Source organism: Oppia nitens, unplaced genomic scaffold, assembly GCF_028296485.1.
Source record: "Oppia nitens isolate AA-2021 unplaced genomic scaffold, nextdenovo-longstitch-racon4-pilon3 scaffold5_pilon_pilon_pilon, whole genome shotgun sequence".
NCBI lineage: Eukaryota > Metazoa > Arthropoda > Arachnida > Sarcoptiformes > Oppiidae > Oppia > Oppia nitens.
Window position 1 is genome coordinate 1,160,842 of NW_026533243.1, and position 21,659 is coordinate 1,182,500.

General features: G+C 26.3%; 3 protein-coding genes across 3 annotated transcripts in view; all 3 read left to right on the top strand.

The window, feature by feature from the left end:
• The first annotated feature begins 5,905 nt into the window (after positions 1–5,905).
• Positions 5,906–7,718, top strand: LOC128961125 (fatty acyl-CoA reductase 1-like). Its single transcript, XM_054307330.1, has 5 exons — positions 5,906–6,343; positions 6,414–6,711; positions 6,782–6,856; positions 6,925–6,957; positions 7,048–7,718. The coding sequence occupies exons 1-5, from the start codon at positions 5,906–5,908 to the stop codon at positions 7,716–7,718; spliced, it is 1,515 nt and encodes a 504-aa protein (XP_054163305.1).
• Positions 7,719–10,827: 3,109 nt separating this feature from the next.
• On the top strand, positions 10,828–13,875 carry LOC128961344 (V-type proton ATPase 116 kDa subunit a 1-like). Its single transcript, XM_054307572.1, has one exon. It carries the CDS (start codon positions 11,097–11,099, stop codon positions 13,680–13,682), a length of 2,586 nt encoding a protein of 861 aa, XP_054163547.1. The 5' UTR covers positions 10,828–11,096; the 3' UTR covers positions 13,683–13,875.
• Positions 13,876–17,991: 4,116 nt separating this feature from the next.
• The window catches only part of LOC128961366 (solute carrier family 35 member F2-like), a gene marked incomplete at its 5' end in the record, with an annotated part of 10,171 nt that continues 6,503 nt past the window's right edge, over positions 17,992–21,659 (top strand). Inside the window, one exon of the mRNA XM_054307598.1 lies at positions 17,992–18,115. Coding sequence (XP_054163573.1) covers positions 17,992–18,115 — 124 coding nt within the window. The remainder of the gene's footprint in view (positions 18,116–21,659) is intronic.

A 21,659-nucleotide genomic window follows, 5' to 3' on the forward strand; every position in this document is an offset into this window, starting at 1 on the left:
ATAATAATAATATAACTTATAATATTAAATATGATGTAAAGTGCAGCAGTACTTACTGTCATATTTTATATATAAGTTGATATACTATATATTGTAAAAACTAAAAAAAGATTATTTATTTTGATGCCATTATACACTGTCATATTGTATTAAAATATTAATGAAACAAAAAATAAAATCACAATATTTCTCAATAACTTTCTTAATGATCTAAAAATATCCATTAAGATGACTGAACATATTTTTTGTTTATTTATTTTAGTTGAAAACTGTTTTTGTTTATACTATTAATATATAGTGATAATCAGTTTGCACAACACTTGTACTCCAAAATAATAATAATAATTAAATTATTATTTACTATTAATAGCCATTAATATTATAACAGAGTTTATATACTATAAGAAACCCTTCAAATGCATACTATTATAAATTAAGTTTTTTATTTATATAAATTTTTCTTATCTAATATATATATCAATGACATTAGAGGGTAAAGAATCTTAAATGAAAATTCTCATATAATATATATAGTGAAGAATATTCTTGTGATATAAAGAGGAATAAATTTTGTATGACTTTTGCTTTATTTTTTCATTGAGAGAGAGAGAGAGAGAGAGAGAGAGAGAGAGAGTTCAGCGTCTCTTAAGTCAGAGATCATTGCCTCCATATACTAAAGACTACCGACTTTAAGGAAGTAGTCAATAGACAGCTCATCTGAATTGATGTCCAAAATATATAGCTATAATGACCATAATATACATCAATAATAGTACAATAAAAATATATATTAAAAGTAATGCCATTTACGGTTCATATCCTCAATCGTTATACAAGAGTCATAAGGAATTTCTATAGTAATCAATATTAATATTATACTATACTATAGTTTGAATTGTTTAGTAGTGAATGTCATTGTTATCGCTTTTGTTGTTGTTTGGGTATACTGTATGGGCTATTGTATAGTCACTATACTATAGTGTATATCCTTATTGATTAACTCTTTTTTTATATTAATATATGATATTCAGATTGCTTAAGTCTACAATACTGTACAATGACTATCATTACCACCAACTACTACTACTACTACTACTACTACTACTACTACTACTACTACTACTACTACTACTACTACTACTATAGTCTATGACACTTGAATGAACGATAAAATCTCTGGCACCGGGATGTGAATGACCCGCGCGAAACAACCCATCAAATAACTTCCCTATTCATTCATTTGCAGACATACACACACAGAATATTCTTGATCTATAAGATTAAATGTAAACACACATTGAAAGGGTGTCCGCTATCTATTTGATCTGATATTTGATTTAGTTATGTGTATTAAATATTATATATATATAATATATTACTTTATTACTATATTATACAGTATTATACACATAAATATAATTTAATGATAAAGATTTCCACTACTGTGTGTGTGTGTTTGATGACTGAACGCAATCAATCATTTGATTAACAAACAGATTAATCTGATGTATGATTTTTTATTTATCATTATTTATGATTATACATATAGTGTTATTATTTATACATTAAGTAAAGGAAAATAGTGGGAGTAATGAACAGCAGAGTCATATATATATAGTAGATATATATTGTATATATAAATATGATATAACAATGTTTTGTTGATTATCTCATATAAATTTATGTTTGTTCACTAATAAAAAATACAGTTCAATTGATATTTACTATAGTTATTTTCCATATAAACACAAGTTTATTATTTAAGCAATTGAATTAATTTATGAAAACAAAAATATTTTTACTATGATTATTATAATGTGATAAATATATTATTAATAACATCATTATTCAATAACAACAAATATACATTTTATTGTTAATCTTATTAGGTAACTTATATTTGCTATATAGATATTAAATTATTATTTTAGCTATAATAATAATAATAATAATCATTACTGTTTATTTGTTTATTTATTTGTAAATTGCATGTAATATTACTTATAGATTACTACTAGTTTATATAAAATTGTAAAGTTTGTTAATTGAATTAATATGATATATTAATATGTGATGTATATGTGTTTTGGAGTATATTGTAATTAAAGCCAGAATTTAATGTCCATTTTATATAATCATCCTTTATATACTGTTTAATACTATAACAATTCAATTTGTATATACAGTATATACTGTACTAAACTTATTTTACTACAGACTCTATACGATCATTAAAAGTGGTAACGATTTCCTAAATAAATCGTTAGGCCGTATGAGAGGTGTCGGTGCACAACAACAACAACAATCGCAAAATGTCATACAAAAGCAAAGTATGCCATTAGTTTTTTTTCAAGAAACAACACAACGATTCATACAACATGTTTTTTTGATGATAATATTTACTGCTTTCTCAATTAGTTTAGATCATATTATTATAACGGGTAAGGTATGGTTGTGTGGGTTCAATGGCACCGACACACACACATACATACAATTTTCACTATTGACATGTTTTAGACACTATAGTAGTAGATAATAAAAATGGAAATTTATAGTCCATATACTTTTTTTATATATGATTGTTTCCCAATGGAAAGGTATGTATGTATGTATGTATGTCTCTAATATTTATGAATGAGTTATTATTGGCTGTCGAGTTGTCTGAGCCATTAGTATAAAGATTCATTACATACCAGACAATAATGATAATAGTAATAATAATAGTAATAATAATAGTAATAATAATAATAATAAGTATATTACAATATTTATCAATGAATGAAATATTTCTCAATTTCAAACTTTCAATACTTGAGACACTTTACAAACACTTTATATTTTAATAAAATCTATGTATTATAAATGAAATGCTTAAATAGATGAGTATTTTATTATTAGAATTGACATAAGTTTTTTTACAAATATTAAATAATTTATATACAGTATAATATCAAAATTCAAGTTAAATACATTTTCTTTTCTATCAATTTTGATGATATTTTTGAGTTGWATTWGTGTGTGTGTGTGTGTGTGTGTGTGTGTGTGTGTGTGTGTGTGTGTGTGTGTGTGTGTGTGTGTGTGTGTGTGTGTGTGTGTGTGTSTGTCTGTCTGTCTATGAATATCCACTTGAATAGCAAAATATAAATATAGTAAATATAATATAAAAACTTTATTTTATTGTTGTTTAATAAGTTTTTTAAAAATGCTTTTATTTTTTGAAAATATATATACATTTTTTATTAAAAACTCTTTTATTTGTGTGCTTTATATTTATTAATAGATTTTCTATTTTATTAAAATTAAAGTACAATTTCAATAGCTATTAAAAATATATCATTTTTGTATGATATGAAAAATATAAATCTTTTAAAATTATATACAAAAGAAACAATATTACTTTTAAAATATAATTATAAATAATATTAATACAAACTATTAATAAAATACTATATCAATTTCAGAATAAAATTAAATAAATAAAATAACTATAATTTTTACAAATAAAAACAAATCTACTAATAAAATTTTATGTTTTCTAACTGTTTTTTTAAAACTATTCAATGTTAATTAAAATATAAAATTTTATATTAATATGTTTTTTTATAAATAGTAACTGTTTAGTAATATAGTATAAAAAATAAGGTATTTAATTTGTAATTTGTACTTAATTAAAATATTTATTTATAAATGTAATAATTAACAACATATTAATAAATTAGAGACAAACAAATATATATATATATAATTTTATATATATATATATATATATATAGAGAGAGAGAGAGAGAGAGAGAGAGAGAGTACTGAAACAGAAACATATATCAAATATAATACAAACTATAATATTTTATTTTTTTAATAAAGAATTATTTAATAATTATTCTCCAAATTTGTTGAAATTTTAAAAAATAATATTAAGAAATTAACCTTTTATTGTTGACAACAAATAATACATTTATTAATAATGTTTATTACAACAACAAAATTGATAAAAATAAGGTTTGTTGTCCGGATAGACCTTCAAATGTTAACCTTTAAGTTTGTTTTATTTTGTGGTGAATAACTCATGTGAATCCATTAATACAATACTATAGCTAATATAAAACTTTATATATTGTTTAACACAACAATTATAATAATTACTTGTTATGTAATTTTTTTAGCAATAATAAAAATTACAATATTAATTTAATAATTTTAATATTCAATAACCATAATACCATTATTACATTTAATATAAAAATACATTTTTATTATTAAAACTATTTATGGCTTCAATTCAATGCAATGGCTAGTGATATTAAATACGTATATCAATATAAATCATATTTATTATGACTAGACTTTTAATTGATGATATTGTTAACGTCAAAATATATTAGATAATATAACTTATTGTTTTGTAATATATTATTTTTTAATGGTCTATAATATAAATAGATTAAATAAATAAAAATTTGTTATCAAAAAAATTATATAGAAACAATTTTTTTCTTAAAAATCTTTAAAAAGTTTATATTATTTATTTTTTAAAAATTAATATTAATAAATTTTTGATCATTAATTATGATAACTTGAGAAATTGCATGATATTTTTTTTGTATATTAATTAAAGTACACGTGTTATTAAATGATATTAATCAATCGTAATAAAAAAAATTGCATATTACAGTAATTTGTAACTTGTAATATCAATCTAAAAAAATCATTTAAAATAAAAAAAGTGAAAATCATAAATTATATAAAAAAAACTAAAAATAAAAAAAATTATATCTACATATTTTTTTCAATAATTTAAACTGCATTTCTAATGATTGTAATAATTGCAGCCTTGAGACAAACAGGTAAACAAAATGCATTTAATAAATGTATTTATTTTTTTTTAAATCTAACTAAATTTTTGTGACATATATTTTACCTATAAAGACAACAAATACTACAATAACAGTCAGGATATCCGATATATAATTAACGCAAATATGTCTATGAATTTGATTATTATTAATAGGTATTAATAATAATAATAATAATAATAATACCAATAATAAAGATTCAATGTTTCACATATTTCACAGTATTATTTAAAATACCTTTAATTAGCACATTAAGTACGGTTCAATTTAAAAAATGTCTTATTATTATTATTACTATCATTATCATTGTCTACATTTATATTATATCAATGAAATTTGTCACACAAAATATTTTTGTAAAACAAACTTGTTATCTAAAAACTTGAAAATAAAACAAAAATTTTTATAGCTATGGTGTCTAATGTTTTTGTCGCTTCATTCATAATCATTCAAAAATCAAGGTTTATCCGGACTTAGATACAGTATATTCAAAAATACACACACACACACACACACACACACACACACACACACACACACACACATACATACATACACATAGAGAGAGAGAGAGAGAGAGAGAGAGAGAGAGAGAGAGAGAGAGAGAGAGAGAGAGAGAGAGAGAGAGAGAGAGAGATCCAGTGTTGAGGTCAATCAATCCCCCTGTGCTTAACAGTTAGTTAGCTCTCAATTTCAAAATAACCACAACATATACAATAACTAATTGAATGTACAAAATAAATGAATAAAAGTTTTTAAAATAATAAAAGTTATTAAAAACTTGTTCAACAAATACTTTGTTGTATTGTTTTCATTATTTTCGTTAATATAAATATAAAAACAAAAATTTTTTAATTTCAAATATTGCTTATATAAAAAAAGTTACATAAGTTATTCAACATCATTATTTTAATACTAATAATATTTTTATTTTATTTTAAATTTTTAAATAATATTATTATTAATAATATAAAATCATTTTATTTATTAATAATATAATATAATAATAATAATATTAATAATAAAATACCAATAAGTAAATACAGTAGTGAATGGATTCACCGATACGACAATATTACGGTAACCGGTCGGTACTCGTTACGGGTGGGACCGGATTTATCGGCAAAGTTTTGTGCGAGAAATTGATCCGATCGTGTCCTGAGATCGACACCATATATGTGTTGTTGCGGCCAAAGCCAAACAAAACAGCTCAGCAGCGGTTAATCGATGAGATACTACTGTCCAAAGCGTTTACCATTAATAATAATGGCTCGAAATCGGACAAACTAGTGGCCATCAGTGGCGACGTCAGCGAACCTGGACTCGGACTGTCCGATGAGGACAGAGATCGACTTATATCTAATGTGTCGGTAGTGTTTCATTCGGCAGCTTCGGTCAAATTTCACGGCCCGATCAACGATTTTATTGTACAAAATGTTTACGGAACTCAAGGAGTAATGCAATTGTGCGATAAAATGACTAAACTTGAGGTATGTATGTCTACAAACAATATAATAATAATAAAAAAAATAATAATTTTTTTAAAACAATTTTTTAAAGGCACTGATATATGTGTCCACTGCTTACGCCAATTGTAGCCTAAAAGAGATCAAAGAGCGTATATATCCGTTGAAACAAACTTCATCGGAAACAATACTCAAAGTCAATACTATTGGCAATGCTATCGGTTTTGATACCGAATCCCAGGCCATGCAAGAGCTGATGGAGGGTCGGCCCAATTCGTATACATTTAGCAAAGCGATTGCCGAAAATCTGGTCACCGAAAAGTTTTCGCATTTACCACTTGTTATCGTTCGGCCATCGATTGTTACGCCGGCCGCCAAAGAGCCCGCACCAGGTATTGCAAACACCGTAACAAAATTATTTTTAAAAGTTATTTTTAATACAATATATATTACTGTCAATAGGATGGGTAGATAATATCAATGGTGTCGCAGGTGCACTACTGTTAGGCGCACTGGGAATTGCTCGCACTATGGACAGTATGTTTTCAATACTAAACATAATTTAAATCAATAATACTTATAATAATAATTTTTTATTAATTTAGTTAATTGTGAAGCAAAAGCTGATTTAATTCCTGGTAATTATTTTTTGTTTATTATTAGATACAGTATTAAACAATATAAATATATTTTCTAAAATAACAAAACATTTTTATTTATGATATTAGTTGACATCATATGCAACGCCCTGATTGTGATTGGATGGCATACGGGCACTACCAGTGCGTCAGATCGGAAACAAGTCATACATGTGACCAGCGGTTCGGTAAACCCGGTCACTTGGGGCCGATTTTTGAATTATTCACGACTCGCGGCCCAAAAGGCTCCGTCCATCCGAATGGTCAGACCTTTGGCCAACAATCCAACTCATTGGCGACGGGGAACACTCGGCAAACTTGGTCACGCAAATCATGTCATTACAAAATTTGTTTCGCACATATTGTTTGCCTATTTTGTCGATGCCCTGTTGACACTACTGGGCTATAAGCGAGTAATGGCCAAAGTGACCAGTCGGATGCACCGGGCGTTTGAAGTATTGGAACATTTTACCAATAAGGAGTGGGTGTTCGACAATCGCAACTACTTTGACATCTATGACCGACTGTCCGATGACGACCAACAGCTTTACTCGTCCGATGTTCGCCGACTAGATTGGAAAGACTATGCCTGGAACCTGTATTTCGGGACCCGAAGGTATCTACTCAAAGAGGACGACAGCAACATTGAAAAAGCCCAGAAACGACTCAATTATATAACAGTGTTTTATAATATATTTTTGGTTACACTTTGGGCACTATTACTATTTATGGTGTATCGTATTTACTGTATTATTGTTTAAAACTTTACTACTAAACAAAAAAATTTAGGAAACATTTAAAATATCCAAATATACTTAGTTTTGAATTTAGTGTAGATATAAATTTGTGATTAATACACACTATAGTAGTCTATAGTAGTGTAAATTTATATTATTGTTATAATAATACTGAAATAATGGAAAATTTTTATATTTAGGACAAATTTATTATAAGTAGACTTAAATACTGTAGTTATTTCTATAATGCGCTAAACTTGGTTTTGACCTAGTTAATAATTTTTAATAATTTTAATTTTAACTTAAATTGTTAATTAATTAAAATAGTAACATATATTTTGTTTGATAATTTTAATTTTTGTAGACATCAACGTGTAAATAGACTAACTTAACATTTATACATAAATGCATGCAACATATTTTAATAAGTTATCAATTTTTTTGATTTATTAACTAAATTAATCTAGCTAAATTTTATTTTTTTATGTCAATTAAGTAAAAATTAAAACTGTCACTTTCATTGAAAGTTTAAGTTAAGTGCACTTATATTTTATATTGTAACATTTATTAATGTAATAATAATAATAATAAACATTGTTGTTATCATTTATATTTCACAAAATAGCTTAATTATGATATATATTATTTTTTGAATGACATTGCAATGAGTGGGCGTTTATATGACATTGTATTTTCTCAAAAAAAAAGTTTCACAAAAAAAATTATTATTATGTATAATAACAATAATAATAATAATAAATACATAATATAATTAAATTATTATCAACATATTATATCTAAATATATTTTATTATTATAATAATAATAGATAATTGTGTGATATATGAATAGGCACTCTATAAATACTAATAAATAAATGTCAACTGGATAATTTTTTTAATGAATTATGCTTTTATATTATAATTTTTCTTTTTTTAAAATGTTAGATAAAATATTTTTATTATATTTGTTACACAATATATATATATACGACGATTATTTTTGTTATTTTACATTATACTATAATATATTCAATGTATAAATTATAGATATAAAATTTTTAATAAAACTAAAAAATACTAATAATAATAAAAACTTTATAATAATTTCCTGTTATTTTGTTAAACACACACACACACACACACACACACACACACACACACACACACACACACACACACACACACACTACATATATATACATAAATTTAAACAGGTACATGTATTGATGTGATGTAGCATATTAAATTAATATTGACGTTATTATAATTGTAAACTGGCCTTGGCCATATACATAAAGACACACACATTTATTGATAATTTATTATTATAAATCAGGGTATAGATTATAAATATTAATATTAATATTAATAATAATAAATTATTTTTGTTGTTAAGTATTAATAGTTTTATGCACTGCCACATAACTAAAAATAATATTTATTTATTTTTTAAAAATTTAATATAATAACTACCTTGTATTAATAGTTTGAAAATAAATATTATATATATATTTTAAATAATTTAATTTTCGCAACTTTTTTTTGAACTAGGACAATATTTATGGTTAGTACAGTACAGTGTAATTTATTTATTAATACATTTAATATTAATAAAACAGTTGTCAATGGCTACTATAGATGACAATACATACATACAATGTATGGGTAGGAGAGGCACCAAAAAAAACATATGGCATATAAATTAAATGAATGACATTAACAAATAATAATAATTTAATAATAATAATAATAATAATAATAATAATAATAATAACAATATCAACATTAAAATACTGTATACATAATATGTATTACTTATGTATTTTTTTTAAAAAAAACATTTTGACGTTTTAACATATTATTATTATTGTAATAGTATTGTACTGTAATGTAATGTAGTAATTGTTTAAATAGCTTAAAAACAAAATGTTTGTTTATTTGTTGGTTATGTTATTTGTTTATTTCAATATGACTATGCAATACTATATTTAATAATAAGTGAATCCATTAATTAATTAATTAATATTTTAATTAATATGTTTTAATTAATAAATTGATTTGAAGTTTGGTTTGATATCAAAATCTATAAGTGCCTTATAATAAATATATTACATTTGTAAATGTTAACAATTTTTTCTATGAAATATATTGTTTGTTTTTTTTCAAATCAACAATAAATTTAGTGATATTTAATAAAAACAAAATTAGTAAATTACAATAACTTTATTGTCAACATACTAATAATAATAATAAATTTAATAATAATAATAATGTGATTTTATTAATAAATAACATAAAGTTAGAATAATTTACTTATTTAATAGTAATAACTTATTAATTTTTCCTTTTTTTATTAAACCATCTAGAACATTTATGTTTGTTTTTTTATAAGTACATTTATTAGTCTATTATTACTAATTACAGTTTAATTAATTTATGTGATTGTTATTTATTTATTTTTTTTTAATTTTTTGCTATGATATTTATAAATAATTAATTATCATATTTATAATTATTAGATTTTAATTGTTAAAAAAATGTTATAACACACTAATAAAATACAATTTTAACTTATTGTAATCTAAAAATTTTGTTTTGTTTTTTGAATGATATAGCTTTTATCATCAATTTTTTCTAATATCATAGTTGTCTTAAATATCACACTAATCATTGTTTTTTTTAATAACATATAATTATATTTTTTGAAAAAATATATTTAATTTCAATAACTTTCAATTTATATATATATATATATATATATATATATATATATATATATATATATCATAAGTAGTTATCAGAGTAAAATTTATACTTATTAATACAATATCCATATAAAAACTAACTTATTAACTAAACTATTAGTACCATCTGTACACTGTATAGTCATATGAGCTCATGTATGTGTGTAGTATCACCTAATCAAACCTACCGTAACTTTAATTGAGATTAAAAAAACACATTAACAACACAAACATATAGTGAAACTTTTTTTTTGTTTATTTATCTGTAAATTTACAAATATCATAAGATATGATATCATTGTATAAATATACAGTATATTAATAATATATATATATATATATGAAAAAATGTAATTCAAAACTAATACTTAAAATTTTTTCATATCTGATATTACAGTTAGTATTTGCGTTCAATTAATTGGTTGCCATTAATACTCCACTTATTGATTGTTGGAAACACTTTTGTATGACTTTTCCCTATCAATAGATAGATAGGGAATACTCTTGAAAAAGGGGCGGAATTGGTATCAATTATTTTTTAAGACCACATTTATTTTACTGACATTTATCGGCGAGAAAGTGAGATTGAGGCACAGCAACAACGACAACAACAACTACCGCTGCGGACAACAAGAGACAACACCCGCAAGACAACAATGGGGTCACTGTTCCGGTCAGAGCCGATGACACTGTGTCAGCTGTTTTTGCAAAGTGAGGCCACCTATAACTGTATCGCCGAATTGGGTGCACTGGGTTTGGTCGAGTTTAAGGACCTGAACGGCCAGATCAACGCCTTTCAGCGCCGGTTTGTCAACGAAATTCGCCGGTGCGACGAAATGGAGCGCAAACTTCGCTTTCTGGACAAAGAGATTCGCCGCGAACTGATACCAGTGCTCGACATCGGCGACGATCCCGAACCGCCGCAACCGAAAGAGATGATTGAATTGGAGCAGACGTTCGAGAGGTTGGAGACTGAACTCAAAGATGTCAACCATAACGCAGAAGCGCTGAAGAAGACCTACTCGGAGTTGGTTGAGTTGAGACAAATACTCAACAAAAGTGATTATTTTCTGGACGAAGCCGAGAACAGACAACGTCGCGAATCGCTCGGCGCCACTGACGATACCACTCGAATACTGCCGGACGACTCTCATCACCCGTACTCTACGGGTCGGCTGTCGTTTGTGGCCGGAGTTATACGACGCGACCGACAGATGACTTTCGAGCGTATGCTTTGGCGCGTCTGTCGCGGAAATGTTTTTCTCCGTCAACGAGAAATTGATAAACCATTGGAAGATCCAACTACTGGTGATTTAGTATTCAAGTCAGTGTTCATCATCTTCTTCCAGGGCGACCAACTGAAAGCCAAAGTCAAGAAGATATGCGAAGGTTTTCGGGCGACAATATATCCGTGTCCTGAGGACGCCGCCGATAGACGTCTAATGGTCAGCAATGTGTTGTCCCGTATTGACGACCTAAACACTGTTTTGAGTCAGACCAACGAACACCGACACCGTGTACTACTGGCCTCAGCTAAGAATTTGCGAAATTGGTTCATAAAAGTCAGAAAAATGAAAGCCATCTTTCATTCGATGAATATGTTTGCCTTTGATGTCACCCAAAAGTGTCTGATAGCCGAGTGCTGGTGTCCTACCGATCGATTGGACAACGTTAGGATGGCCTTACGGTATGGAACCGAACGCAGCGGTTCGTCGGTGCCGTCTATCTTGAACCGTATGGAGACTAGCGAACAGCCGCCGACGTTCAACAGGACTAACAAATTTACTGTTGGTTTCCAAACTATTGTTGACGCTTACGGTGTGGCCAACTATGGCGAAGTAAATCCTGCGCCGTATACTATCGTTACGTTTCCATTCCTGTTTGCCGTTATGTTTGGTGACGCCGGTCACGGCGTTCTCATGGCTTTATTCGCCCTTTGGATGGTTCTCAAGGAACGCCAATTAGCCGCACAAAAGTCCAACAATGAGATTTGGCTAACCTTTTTCAATGGTCGATACCTTATCCTATTGATGGGACTGTTTTCCATTTACACGGGATTCATATATAACGACTGTTTTGCCAAATCGATGAACATATTTGGCTCTCAGTACGTGGCGCCGTCACCGCAGGACGTGGCCATTAACAAGACAGATGTACCGCGCTTTACAACTGCTTCATACGGATTAAACTCGAAAATTAATATCAAACACGACAGTCTGCCCTATCTGTTAGGTATTGATCCTATTTGGCAGGTCAGCGAAAACAGGATAGTATTCCTCAATACATACAAAATGAAAGTGTCGGTCATTCTCGGTGTTATGCAAATGCTTTTCGGTGTTATACTGTCCCTATGGAACCACACGTACTTCAAGAAATATATTAACATATTTGTCGAATTCATACCTCAGGTATTGTTCCTGTTATGCATTTTCGGTTATATGATAGGCATGACATTCGCCAAATGGTTTCTATACGACGAGACCAACTCGAATGATGCCCCGTCGGTACTCATCTGTCTTATCAATATGTTTTTGTTCAAATACGACGCCGACGATGACCCTAAAGCGCCTAAATATCTGAAACAATGGTATCCCAACCAGAAACTTATACAAACAATTTTGTTGGTAATAGCATTGATATGTGTGCCGTGGATGTTGGCCATCAAACCGTGGTATTTGAATCGGGTGGATAAGAAAAAGCAGGCGCTTATCCGCCGTCATTCTGACGGTAACGACACCAGCGTCTTAGTGGTTGTCGAAGACTCGAACGATAGTGGCGGCGGCGGACACGATGGTCACGGAGGCGGACCATTCGATTTAGGTGACACCATCATCAATCAGGCCATTCATACCATTGAATACTGTTTGGGGTCCATATCCCATACGGCCAGTTATTTGCGTCTTTGGGCACTAAGTCTGGCCCATTCGCAGCTCAGTGATGTACTCTGGAATATGGTGATGAAAATTGGCTTAACTGGCCTCGAGGGTATGCCATATTTTGTTAATGGTATCGTAATGTTCCTTATATTTGCCATCTGGGCTGGCCTTACCGTCTCTGTCCTATTGGTTATGGAGGGTCTGAGCGCTTTCCTRCACGCCCTACGTCTACATTGGGTTGAATTTCAGAGCAAGTTTTACAGCGGCGCCGGTATCATGTTTCAGCCGTTTTCGTTTGAAGTTATCCTCGATGTGGCCGAAAAAGAAGCCGAAGCGGCCATTTCGGCTGCATCGGCCAACTCCTAATAAATATATATCAATATTATAAAATGACATTTAATTATTATATAAATACAGTAAATTACTACCGGGTATAATACTATAGTATTTTTTGTTGGTGACATATACAGTACATACTRAGTTTATATACGGTAGTGAAATATAATTGAAAATAATAATTATTTTTGTATTTTTTAAAAAATTATTCTTATAAATTATTTCTATATATTTATATGAAAATTATTAAAATTGAAATCATATTTATTTTTTTCCTCCAATCCCCCAAACTTAGACACTATTTATACGGTTAAAAAACAAACAATGAGATTATAAGTTATACGATATTTTTATATAATTGTATCTTTATTTATTGATATATATAAATTTAAGTCAATATCAATAATATGTTTATTTTAGTAATCATTAAACCACTTTATCTTTAAAATTTAAACTTTTCTATTTTAACACTTTTTTAAAAATTATCATAAATGATTGTACTGATATCATATTTTATCACATTTTTATGTTATGTTTATTATGTTTTACGATAGTTAATAAATAAAAATTTAAAWTTWAAAAAATTTAATGTCAATATTGAGTTTAGAAAAAATAATTTTAATACATATACAATATTTACTGTATAATGTCATTATAAAAAGTTAGCATAATTTTAATAATAATTATAGTATGACATCATAATGTTTATATACAGAAAGTTTTCTGTTATTGATAATGACATTGATCTTAAATATACAGAATATTCTGTATATATTAATAATATATACGGTATATAACTTATAACTGTTTTATTTGTTTGTGGTTAGAGTACGCACCGGTACCTAATATTAGCATCAAAAACATTTTATTGAACCAACACAAAAAAACTAGACGATCATTATTGGGTTGCGATGCGAGTGAAGCTATGATGTTATGTAATGTTATGCTCCGGTATGTGTATGTGTGTGTATGGTTTTATAGTATATGTGCTCACAATTCACAAAATTTTGTGGTGAATGCACTCATCATTTGAGATGTTCAGACATAGTATATGCTATACCAGAGCACACAATTGCCAAAACCATTTGACAGGCGATTCTGTGCACATATATATAAGTTATATAACATACACATACACATAGTCATACAATAACATACCAGTTCACACGCATACAGTGCACACACATACACACTGTCTAAGAAAACACCAGAATTTTTTCTATTCAGTAACTATACCTCTCTTTCTTATCCACAAAAAAGTCAGTCATAAAAACAAATTGTCTTCAAAAAAAAGTATAGAGAAACACACGTTTGTAGTAATAATAATAATAAATAGATGTGATGTTTATTATTAGATGAGAAAAAAAGTTATGATTTGACATAACAGTGCCAGTGAACTACTGTACCACTACTACTACTATTACTAATTGATCCGTCAATTAAAAAACATAGAAATAATAGAATCAAATAAAATAAAATCATAGAAATCTTTATTATATGTGACATAAAATATTTGTTCATAAAGTAAAAGTATATGTAATTAAAATTACAAATTGTTTCTTTTGAAAACAAATATTTGTTGTGTGAAACATAATGTCAACAATAGTGATGTTATATATTGATATTAAATAATAATTATTCTAATTATTATTATTATTATTAAATAATGTGTATACTAATAAAACAGCTATACAATTGGTAAGTACCAAATAAAATAAATAACTATAGTTGACATATAAAATATTTAGATTTATTAATAAATAATAATATTTGAAAAAACTATGTTATTTATAAATATCAATATTTAGATGACATATACCTATATAATATAAATTATAGACTATGTTTGTATAAATAATATTTTAATATTCATATTTTTCATATAACATTTATCTTATGATAGGTTTTATTATTTAAATAGATTACATAATTTATATAAAACATTTTAATATAACACATGTTAACGCATAATTTAAATTTTAAATCATAATACAATACTATGGGCACAGTATATATCAAATATATTAAAATGTAAATTAGTACATAATTTTTTTAGATGCTAATGTACATCAAGTAATTTTCTTTAAAATCTATAATTTTAATTTTTAATTTGTTATTAATTAGTATCAATCTATACTGTAGTTCAGTATTACATAATGTTTTTACTCCAATAAAAACCCCTAAACATTGATTAGGACTACTATTACAATTACTTGTAAATACTGTACAGTACATACAACTATCACTTTTAGTAAACGGTTGACTTAATAGCAAAGACATGATAATTAGTTTTGAAATGCACTGTCGACAAAAGCTCCAGAAGCCAGCTATATATATATATATACATAAATAAATTTATATGCTATTGTATAATGGTATGATACAGTATATTATACCCAAGCACTGGTATATTTGGCTAATGGGTAATGTAAAGTCCAGCAATTTGTGCTTAATTTGTGCGCCCGGATTAATACTAGTCTATAGTTAATCAGTACTCATACTAACAAACAAACAAAAAATCAATTTATAGTCTATAAAATAATATATTATTTTATATTGATATTGTTTTTTTTATTTTATTTGTTTGTTTGACAATTAAATCATATATATATATATATATATATTATATAAGTACATAAACTTTATGCTACATAAGATGATTACATTTAATATTTACAATAACATTTAATAGACATGTAACTATATTTAATAGTATAACTAATTATCCAATATATTTTGTATTATTTATATAAATAATATATATGTTTTGATTATGTTAATCGCCAAAAATTTTAATAATCATATTGAAATCATATAATATATATATATATATATATATTGTTTATGCATTTTTTTGGATTTATTATGCTATGAGTGGCATCTATTTTGTTTGATAAAACAATATAAAATATTACAATAAAATATCTTTCATTTTTCTGGTAGACCTGATCCATAACCACTACTAGCATTGTTTATAATATAACTTTATATGTGTTGTTTATATTTTGAAATACATTTTTTATGATACTATATGATGCGATAGAAACTATAATATGAATACATTAAAATTTTCATATAACTTTTTTTGGTGCTATATATATATTATATATAAGTCACTGAAATACATTTGCATATCATATTATCTTATCTTATATAAGATGTGAATATAAATATATATTTTTTAAATATAAAATAACTACATTATATTGTATACTGTATTATGTATAGTCTATGTCTCATTGTATTATACAATAAGCTATAGTAAAAAAAGGGAAATTATATATTGTATAAAATTGAATAGTATTCAAATAAATAATAATCATGTATTATAAACCTCGGTAGTTTAATAATAATAATAATGATAAGCAATAGTTGAAAAATTTTTGAGACCATAATTTTTATTGTAAAATAAAATACATACAAAATTGATTGAATTGCATAGTTTTAAATTTTATCTTTGAACTATTTTTTGTTACTATTTTTTGCAATTTTTTCTTTCAATTTGAGAAACACAACTCTCTCTCTCTCTCTCTCTCTCTCTCTCTCTCTCTCTCTCTCTCTCTCTCTCTCTATCTCTCTCTCTCTCTCTCTCTCTTTCTTTCTCTCTATCACTCACTCACTCACTGTTGTTTAATAATCAATAATATGAGTCGAGAAAGAAAAACTACAAATTTTCACTATAATATCGTAAAGATATAAATATATATCTCATATACTATACATTTGGCAAAATGCAAACTAAATTTATTTAATATTAGATTTTGATTATCATGTGTTGCAATATATTTTATATATAAAATTGCGTATTGCAAGCCTTTAACTCATTTATTTTACTGAAAATTTATTATTTTTTGTCACTGTGAAACATTTTTTTTGTTTTTATATATTTATATGTGTTTGCTATTTAATTTTATTTAAAACTTAGGGCACCATTACTATAATACAGTAAATATCTAGCGTAGTATAAAAAGTAATAATAATAATAATATGTAGAATTTTTTATTATAGTATATATGATACAATATTTGAAAAATTTAATTTATGATAAAAAAAATTCATACACAGTGTGTATTTATATATATATATACTATATTTTTCATCTCATGGATATTTAGTAGTATTGAGTAAAAGATATTAAGTGTATATTTTCTCAGATTTATTTTCATACTATAATATACTATGATATTACTGTACAGTTGTACTATAATACTGTATATATATATAATAATAATAATATAAATCAATTTTTATATTTTAAAGTTATTTATCTAACTTTAAATCATATATCTATAATATAAATCTTTATTATATTTTTTTTATATTAACTCATGTTATTTATATTTTTATTTCTAGGACTATATGGAAAACATTATTTTTGAGCCAATTTTTATCGCTACTAATCTGTACGACACGTATAATGAGTCAATACATACAAAACTATTATAAAATCTATATACCGACCGGTAAGTCATTAAATATATTATTATTAATAGTAATATTAATTTATTATTATTTTCAATCTAAAAACATTAGTTATTTTTTCAGTTTAGTTTATACAATATTTTTATTGTCGAAAGAATAATATTTATATTGACAATAATTTCTCATATGGTTTTATTATTATATTTATACTTCAAAATATATGCCAAACAAATAGTCTCAGCGAAAAAATATATATTTATTACAAAATATCGTTATATATATATAACAAACAAAAAAATTGTCTCTTATATTATTGTCATTTTTTATAACTCATGTTAAAAGTTATGTGCACTGTGTGTATGTGTTTGAGTTTGTAAATATAAATATATTATTATAACTTTTTTTGTACACAAAATAGTGTGTGTGTGTGTGTGTGTGTGTGTGTGTGTGTGTGTGTGTGTGTGTGTGTGTGTGTGTGTGTGTGTGTGTGTGTGTGTGTGTGTGTGTGTGTGTGTGTGTGTGTGTGTGTGTGTGTGTGTGTGTGTGTGTGTGTGTGTGTGTGTGTGTGTGTGTGTGTGTGTGTGTGTGTGTGTGTGTGTGTGTGTGTGTGTGTGTGTGTGTGTGTGTGTGTAACACAAACCCCGGCCTTTATAGACACTAAACACCATTAAGCAAACGTTTGTGATAAAAAAAATAAAAATCTAATAATATAAGAAACAAATTTCTGTAACATTTCAAACACTACTGTATACCATATTTTTTTTGACTTCAAAATAAAATATATATCTTTTTAAAAATGATATGTGATATTAGCCCAATATATAGTATATATATATATATATATATATATAGTATATATGTATTATATCATATTAAATCTCCCCTCTTCATACAATACATGACATACAAACATTTTTTGATAATATTGTCTAATACTCTATAATAAATAAGTACAGTATATACTATATGCTGTAGTAGTAAGTAGTAGTAGACAATTGATTTTATTAATGATATGTTTTGGTCAATATTAATCACTTATATGTGTCGGTGTGGATACAAAACTAATAACTTTTTAGTATTATTAATATTTTCTCTTTTTTTWAAAAATAACAATAAAATAAATGATATATATTTTCTTCATACAATTTGCCGACTCTTTTATTTTAATTATTTTTTATTTATGAATCAAAAATTATGAGTTATGGACAAAAATCTCAGAAAATAATACTTTCAATAATAACAACAATAACTTCATTAACTATATACACTAAAAACATAATCTAATTTCGTATCGTAAAAATATTGATATCATTAACTTTAAACTTTAATAACTTTTTTATTTTTTAACTTAAATAAACAAATTTGATATCAAATAATAGAGTAATAAATCACAATTAAATTGATATACTAGATGGTCAAAACAATGGTTTAAATAACAAAATATATCAAGGTAAAGTTATAGGTGTTAATAATTTATACAAAAATTATTTTCGTGTTTTTAAAACGCGCGTGATTTCAGACACATTGTTGGGACCAATTGATTCCAATGCATTGTTATTAATTTGAATACACGTAAATAAACAGTAAATGCAGTGATTATCATAAATGGTTAAAATACAAGAATTTTCAGATGCAATTCGCCAACAAATGTATGATATGAGAGTCAGCACCGGAAAGTCATACGCAAAAATAGCGGAACTGTTTACAACAACTGATAATACTGTCCGATCAATTGTAAAGAAAGTCGAAAAGTACGGGACAGTTAGAAATCTAGTGGTCGAAAAAGATGTACCAGTGCTAAACAGGACAGGATATTTCGAATTAGTTGACCACCGATGAGATTATGGCCGCCAGAAACATTTTGTGTCACAGAAACACTATTAGACACCGGATTCAAGAAATGGGTTATTACAGTGGTATTGCGCGAAGACGTCCAATGATAAGCCTAACAAATCAGAGAAAACGATTAGACTTTTACATCCGGATGCCTATGTCATACTGGAGGAAGGTCTTGTGGTCAGATGAGTCAAAATTTGAGATTATTATATAAACGTCGCCAACGAGTGTTTAAAAAGAGAGGCGAGCATTAATCCTGATAATATATGTCCAACTGTGAAGCACTCGAAATCAGTTATGGTATTATGACAGGCCAGGGAGTTGGCCATTTGGTCGAAATTCCATCAACTATGGACCGCTACATTTACGTTAACAATATTTTACCCCACATTTGCTTCAGAGTGCCAGAGATCTACAAATAAGCGATGAATCAAGCGGACAACGACCCAAAGCACACATCAAAATTGGCAAAGAAATGGTTTCTGACAATCAAATTGAGACACTTGAGTGGCCGCCACAGATTCAATATTATTGAACATCTATGGGATGAATTGGACAGACGTGTGCCAAAGAGCGAAAGAAAAAGTTTTTCTGCGTTTAAAGAGTCGTTATTTAATGTCTGGAAAAATATACCTGAAGAAGTCACAGAAAAGCTGATCCAAAGTGTTCCAAGAAGATTGCAGGCTGTGATTGATGCCAACGGAGGCAATACTCGATATTAATATTGTTTTTACTAAATTAATAGCTTTATTTTGTTAATAATATTTAAAGTTTTGATTTCACGAAAATACTTTTTGTACATAACTTTTTTTACCATTTCTTACTTCTTATGCTTTTTTATAGATAATATGATAATTAATGCAATTTTATTTATTGACTTATAAACTTTGAAAAGTGTTCTTTCATTTGATATCAAATTTGTTTATTTAAGTTAAAAAATAAAAAAGTTATTAAAGTTCAAAGTTAATGATATCAATATTTTTGCGATACGAAATTAAATTATATATCTTTCTCTCGAAAGCTATTTGATATAATTAATTATATTATGTTTTGTTTGAATATTTAATTATAACAATAATAAAGAAAATTTTTGTCACATTTTATAATTAATAACTTTAATCATAACAACAACAACAATAAGACAAAAATCTTTTGTATACATTATATATAAATTTTTCATTTTTGATATTTTTTCTTCACAGACTTTCAGCGACAAACACTTAAATATATTATTACATATTTTTCAAACATATTTATATTATATACATATATATATATATTGTATATTATATAAGTAATAATATAATAATATATTTTAAGTTTATATAGTTTTTTTGAAAATTTATCTCTTATTTTTCCAAAATAAAACTCTTGTGAAACACATTTTCTTAAAAGACAGTGAAAACTAATGATAAATTGTAAAGCTATTGATGATGTGATGTCTGTTCAACAAAAAAATGTCTAATCGATCCTCTTTTGTTAAGGAAAGGCATGTATTTTACAAAAATGTATATATATTATACATAACATACACGGGCTGTATGTCTTAGATTATATAATGTATATCTCTATATAGATTAAAATTATATACATATATAATATGGATGACTTGTATTCATACAATTAGTCAAATTGTATTACTATCTCTAAATCTCTTATAATTTAAACGAATAGCTTATTTGAATAGCAATTTTTAGGAAATAATTATATATGATTTGCATTTTAATTTCTAACATTTTTATTTTCTAA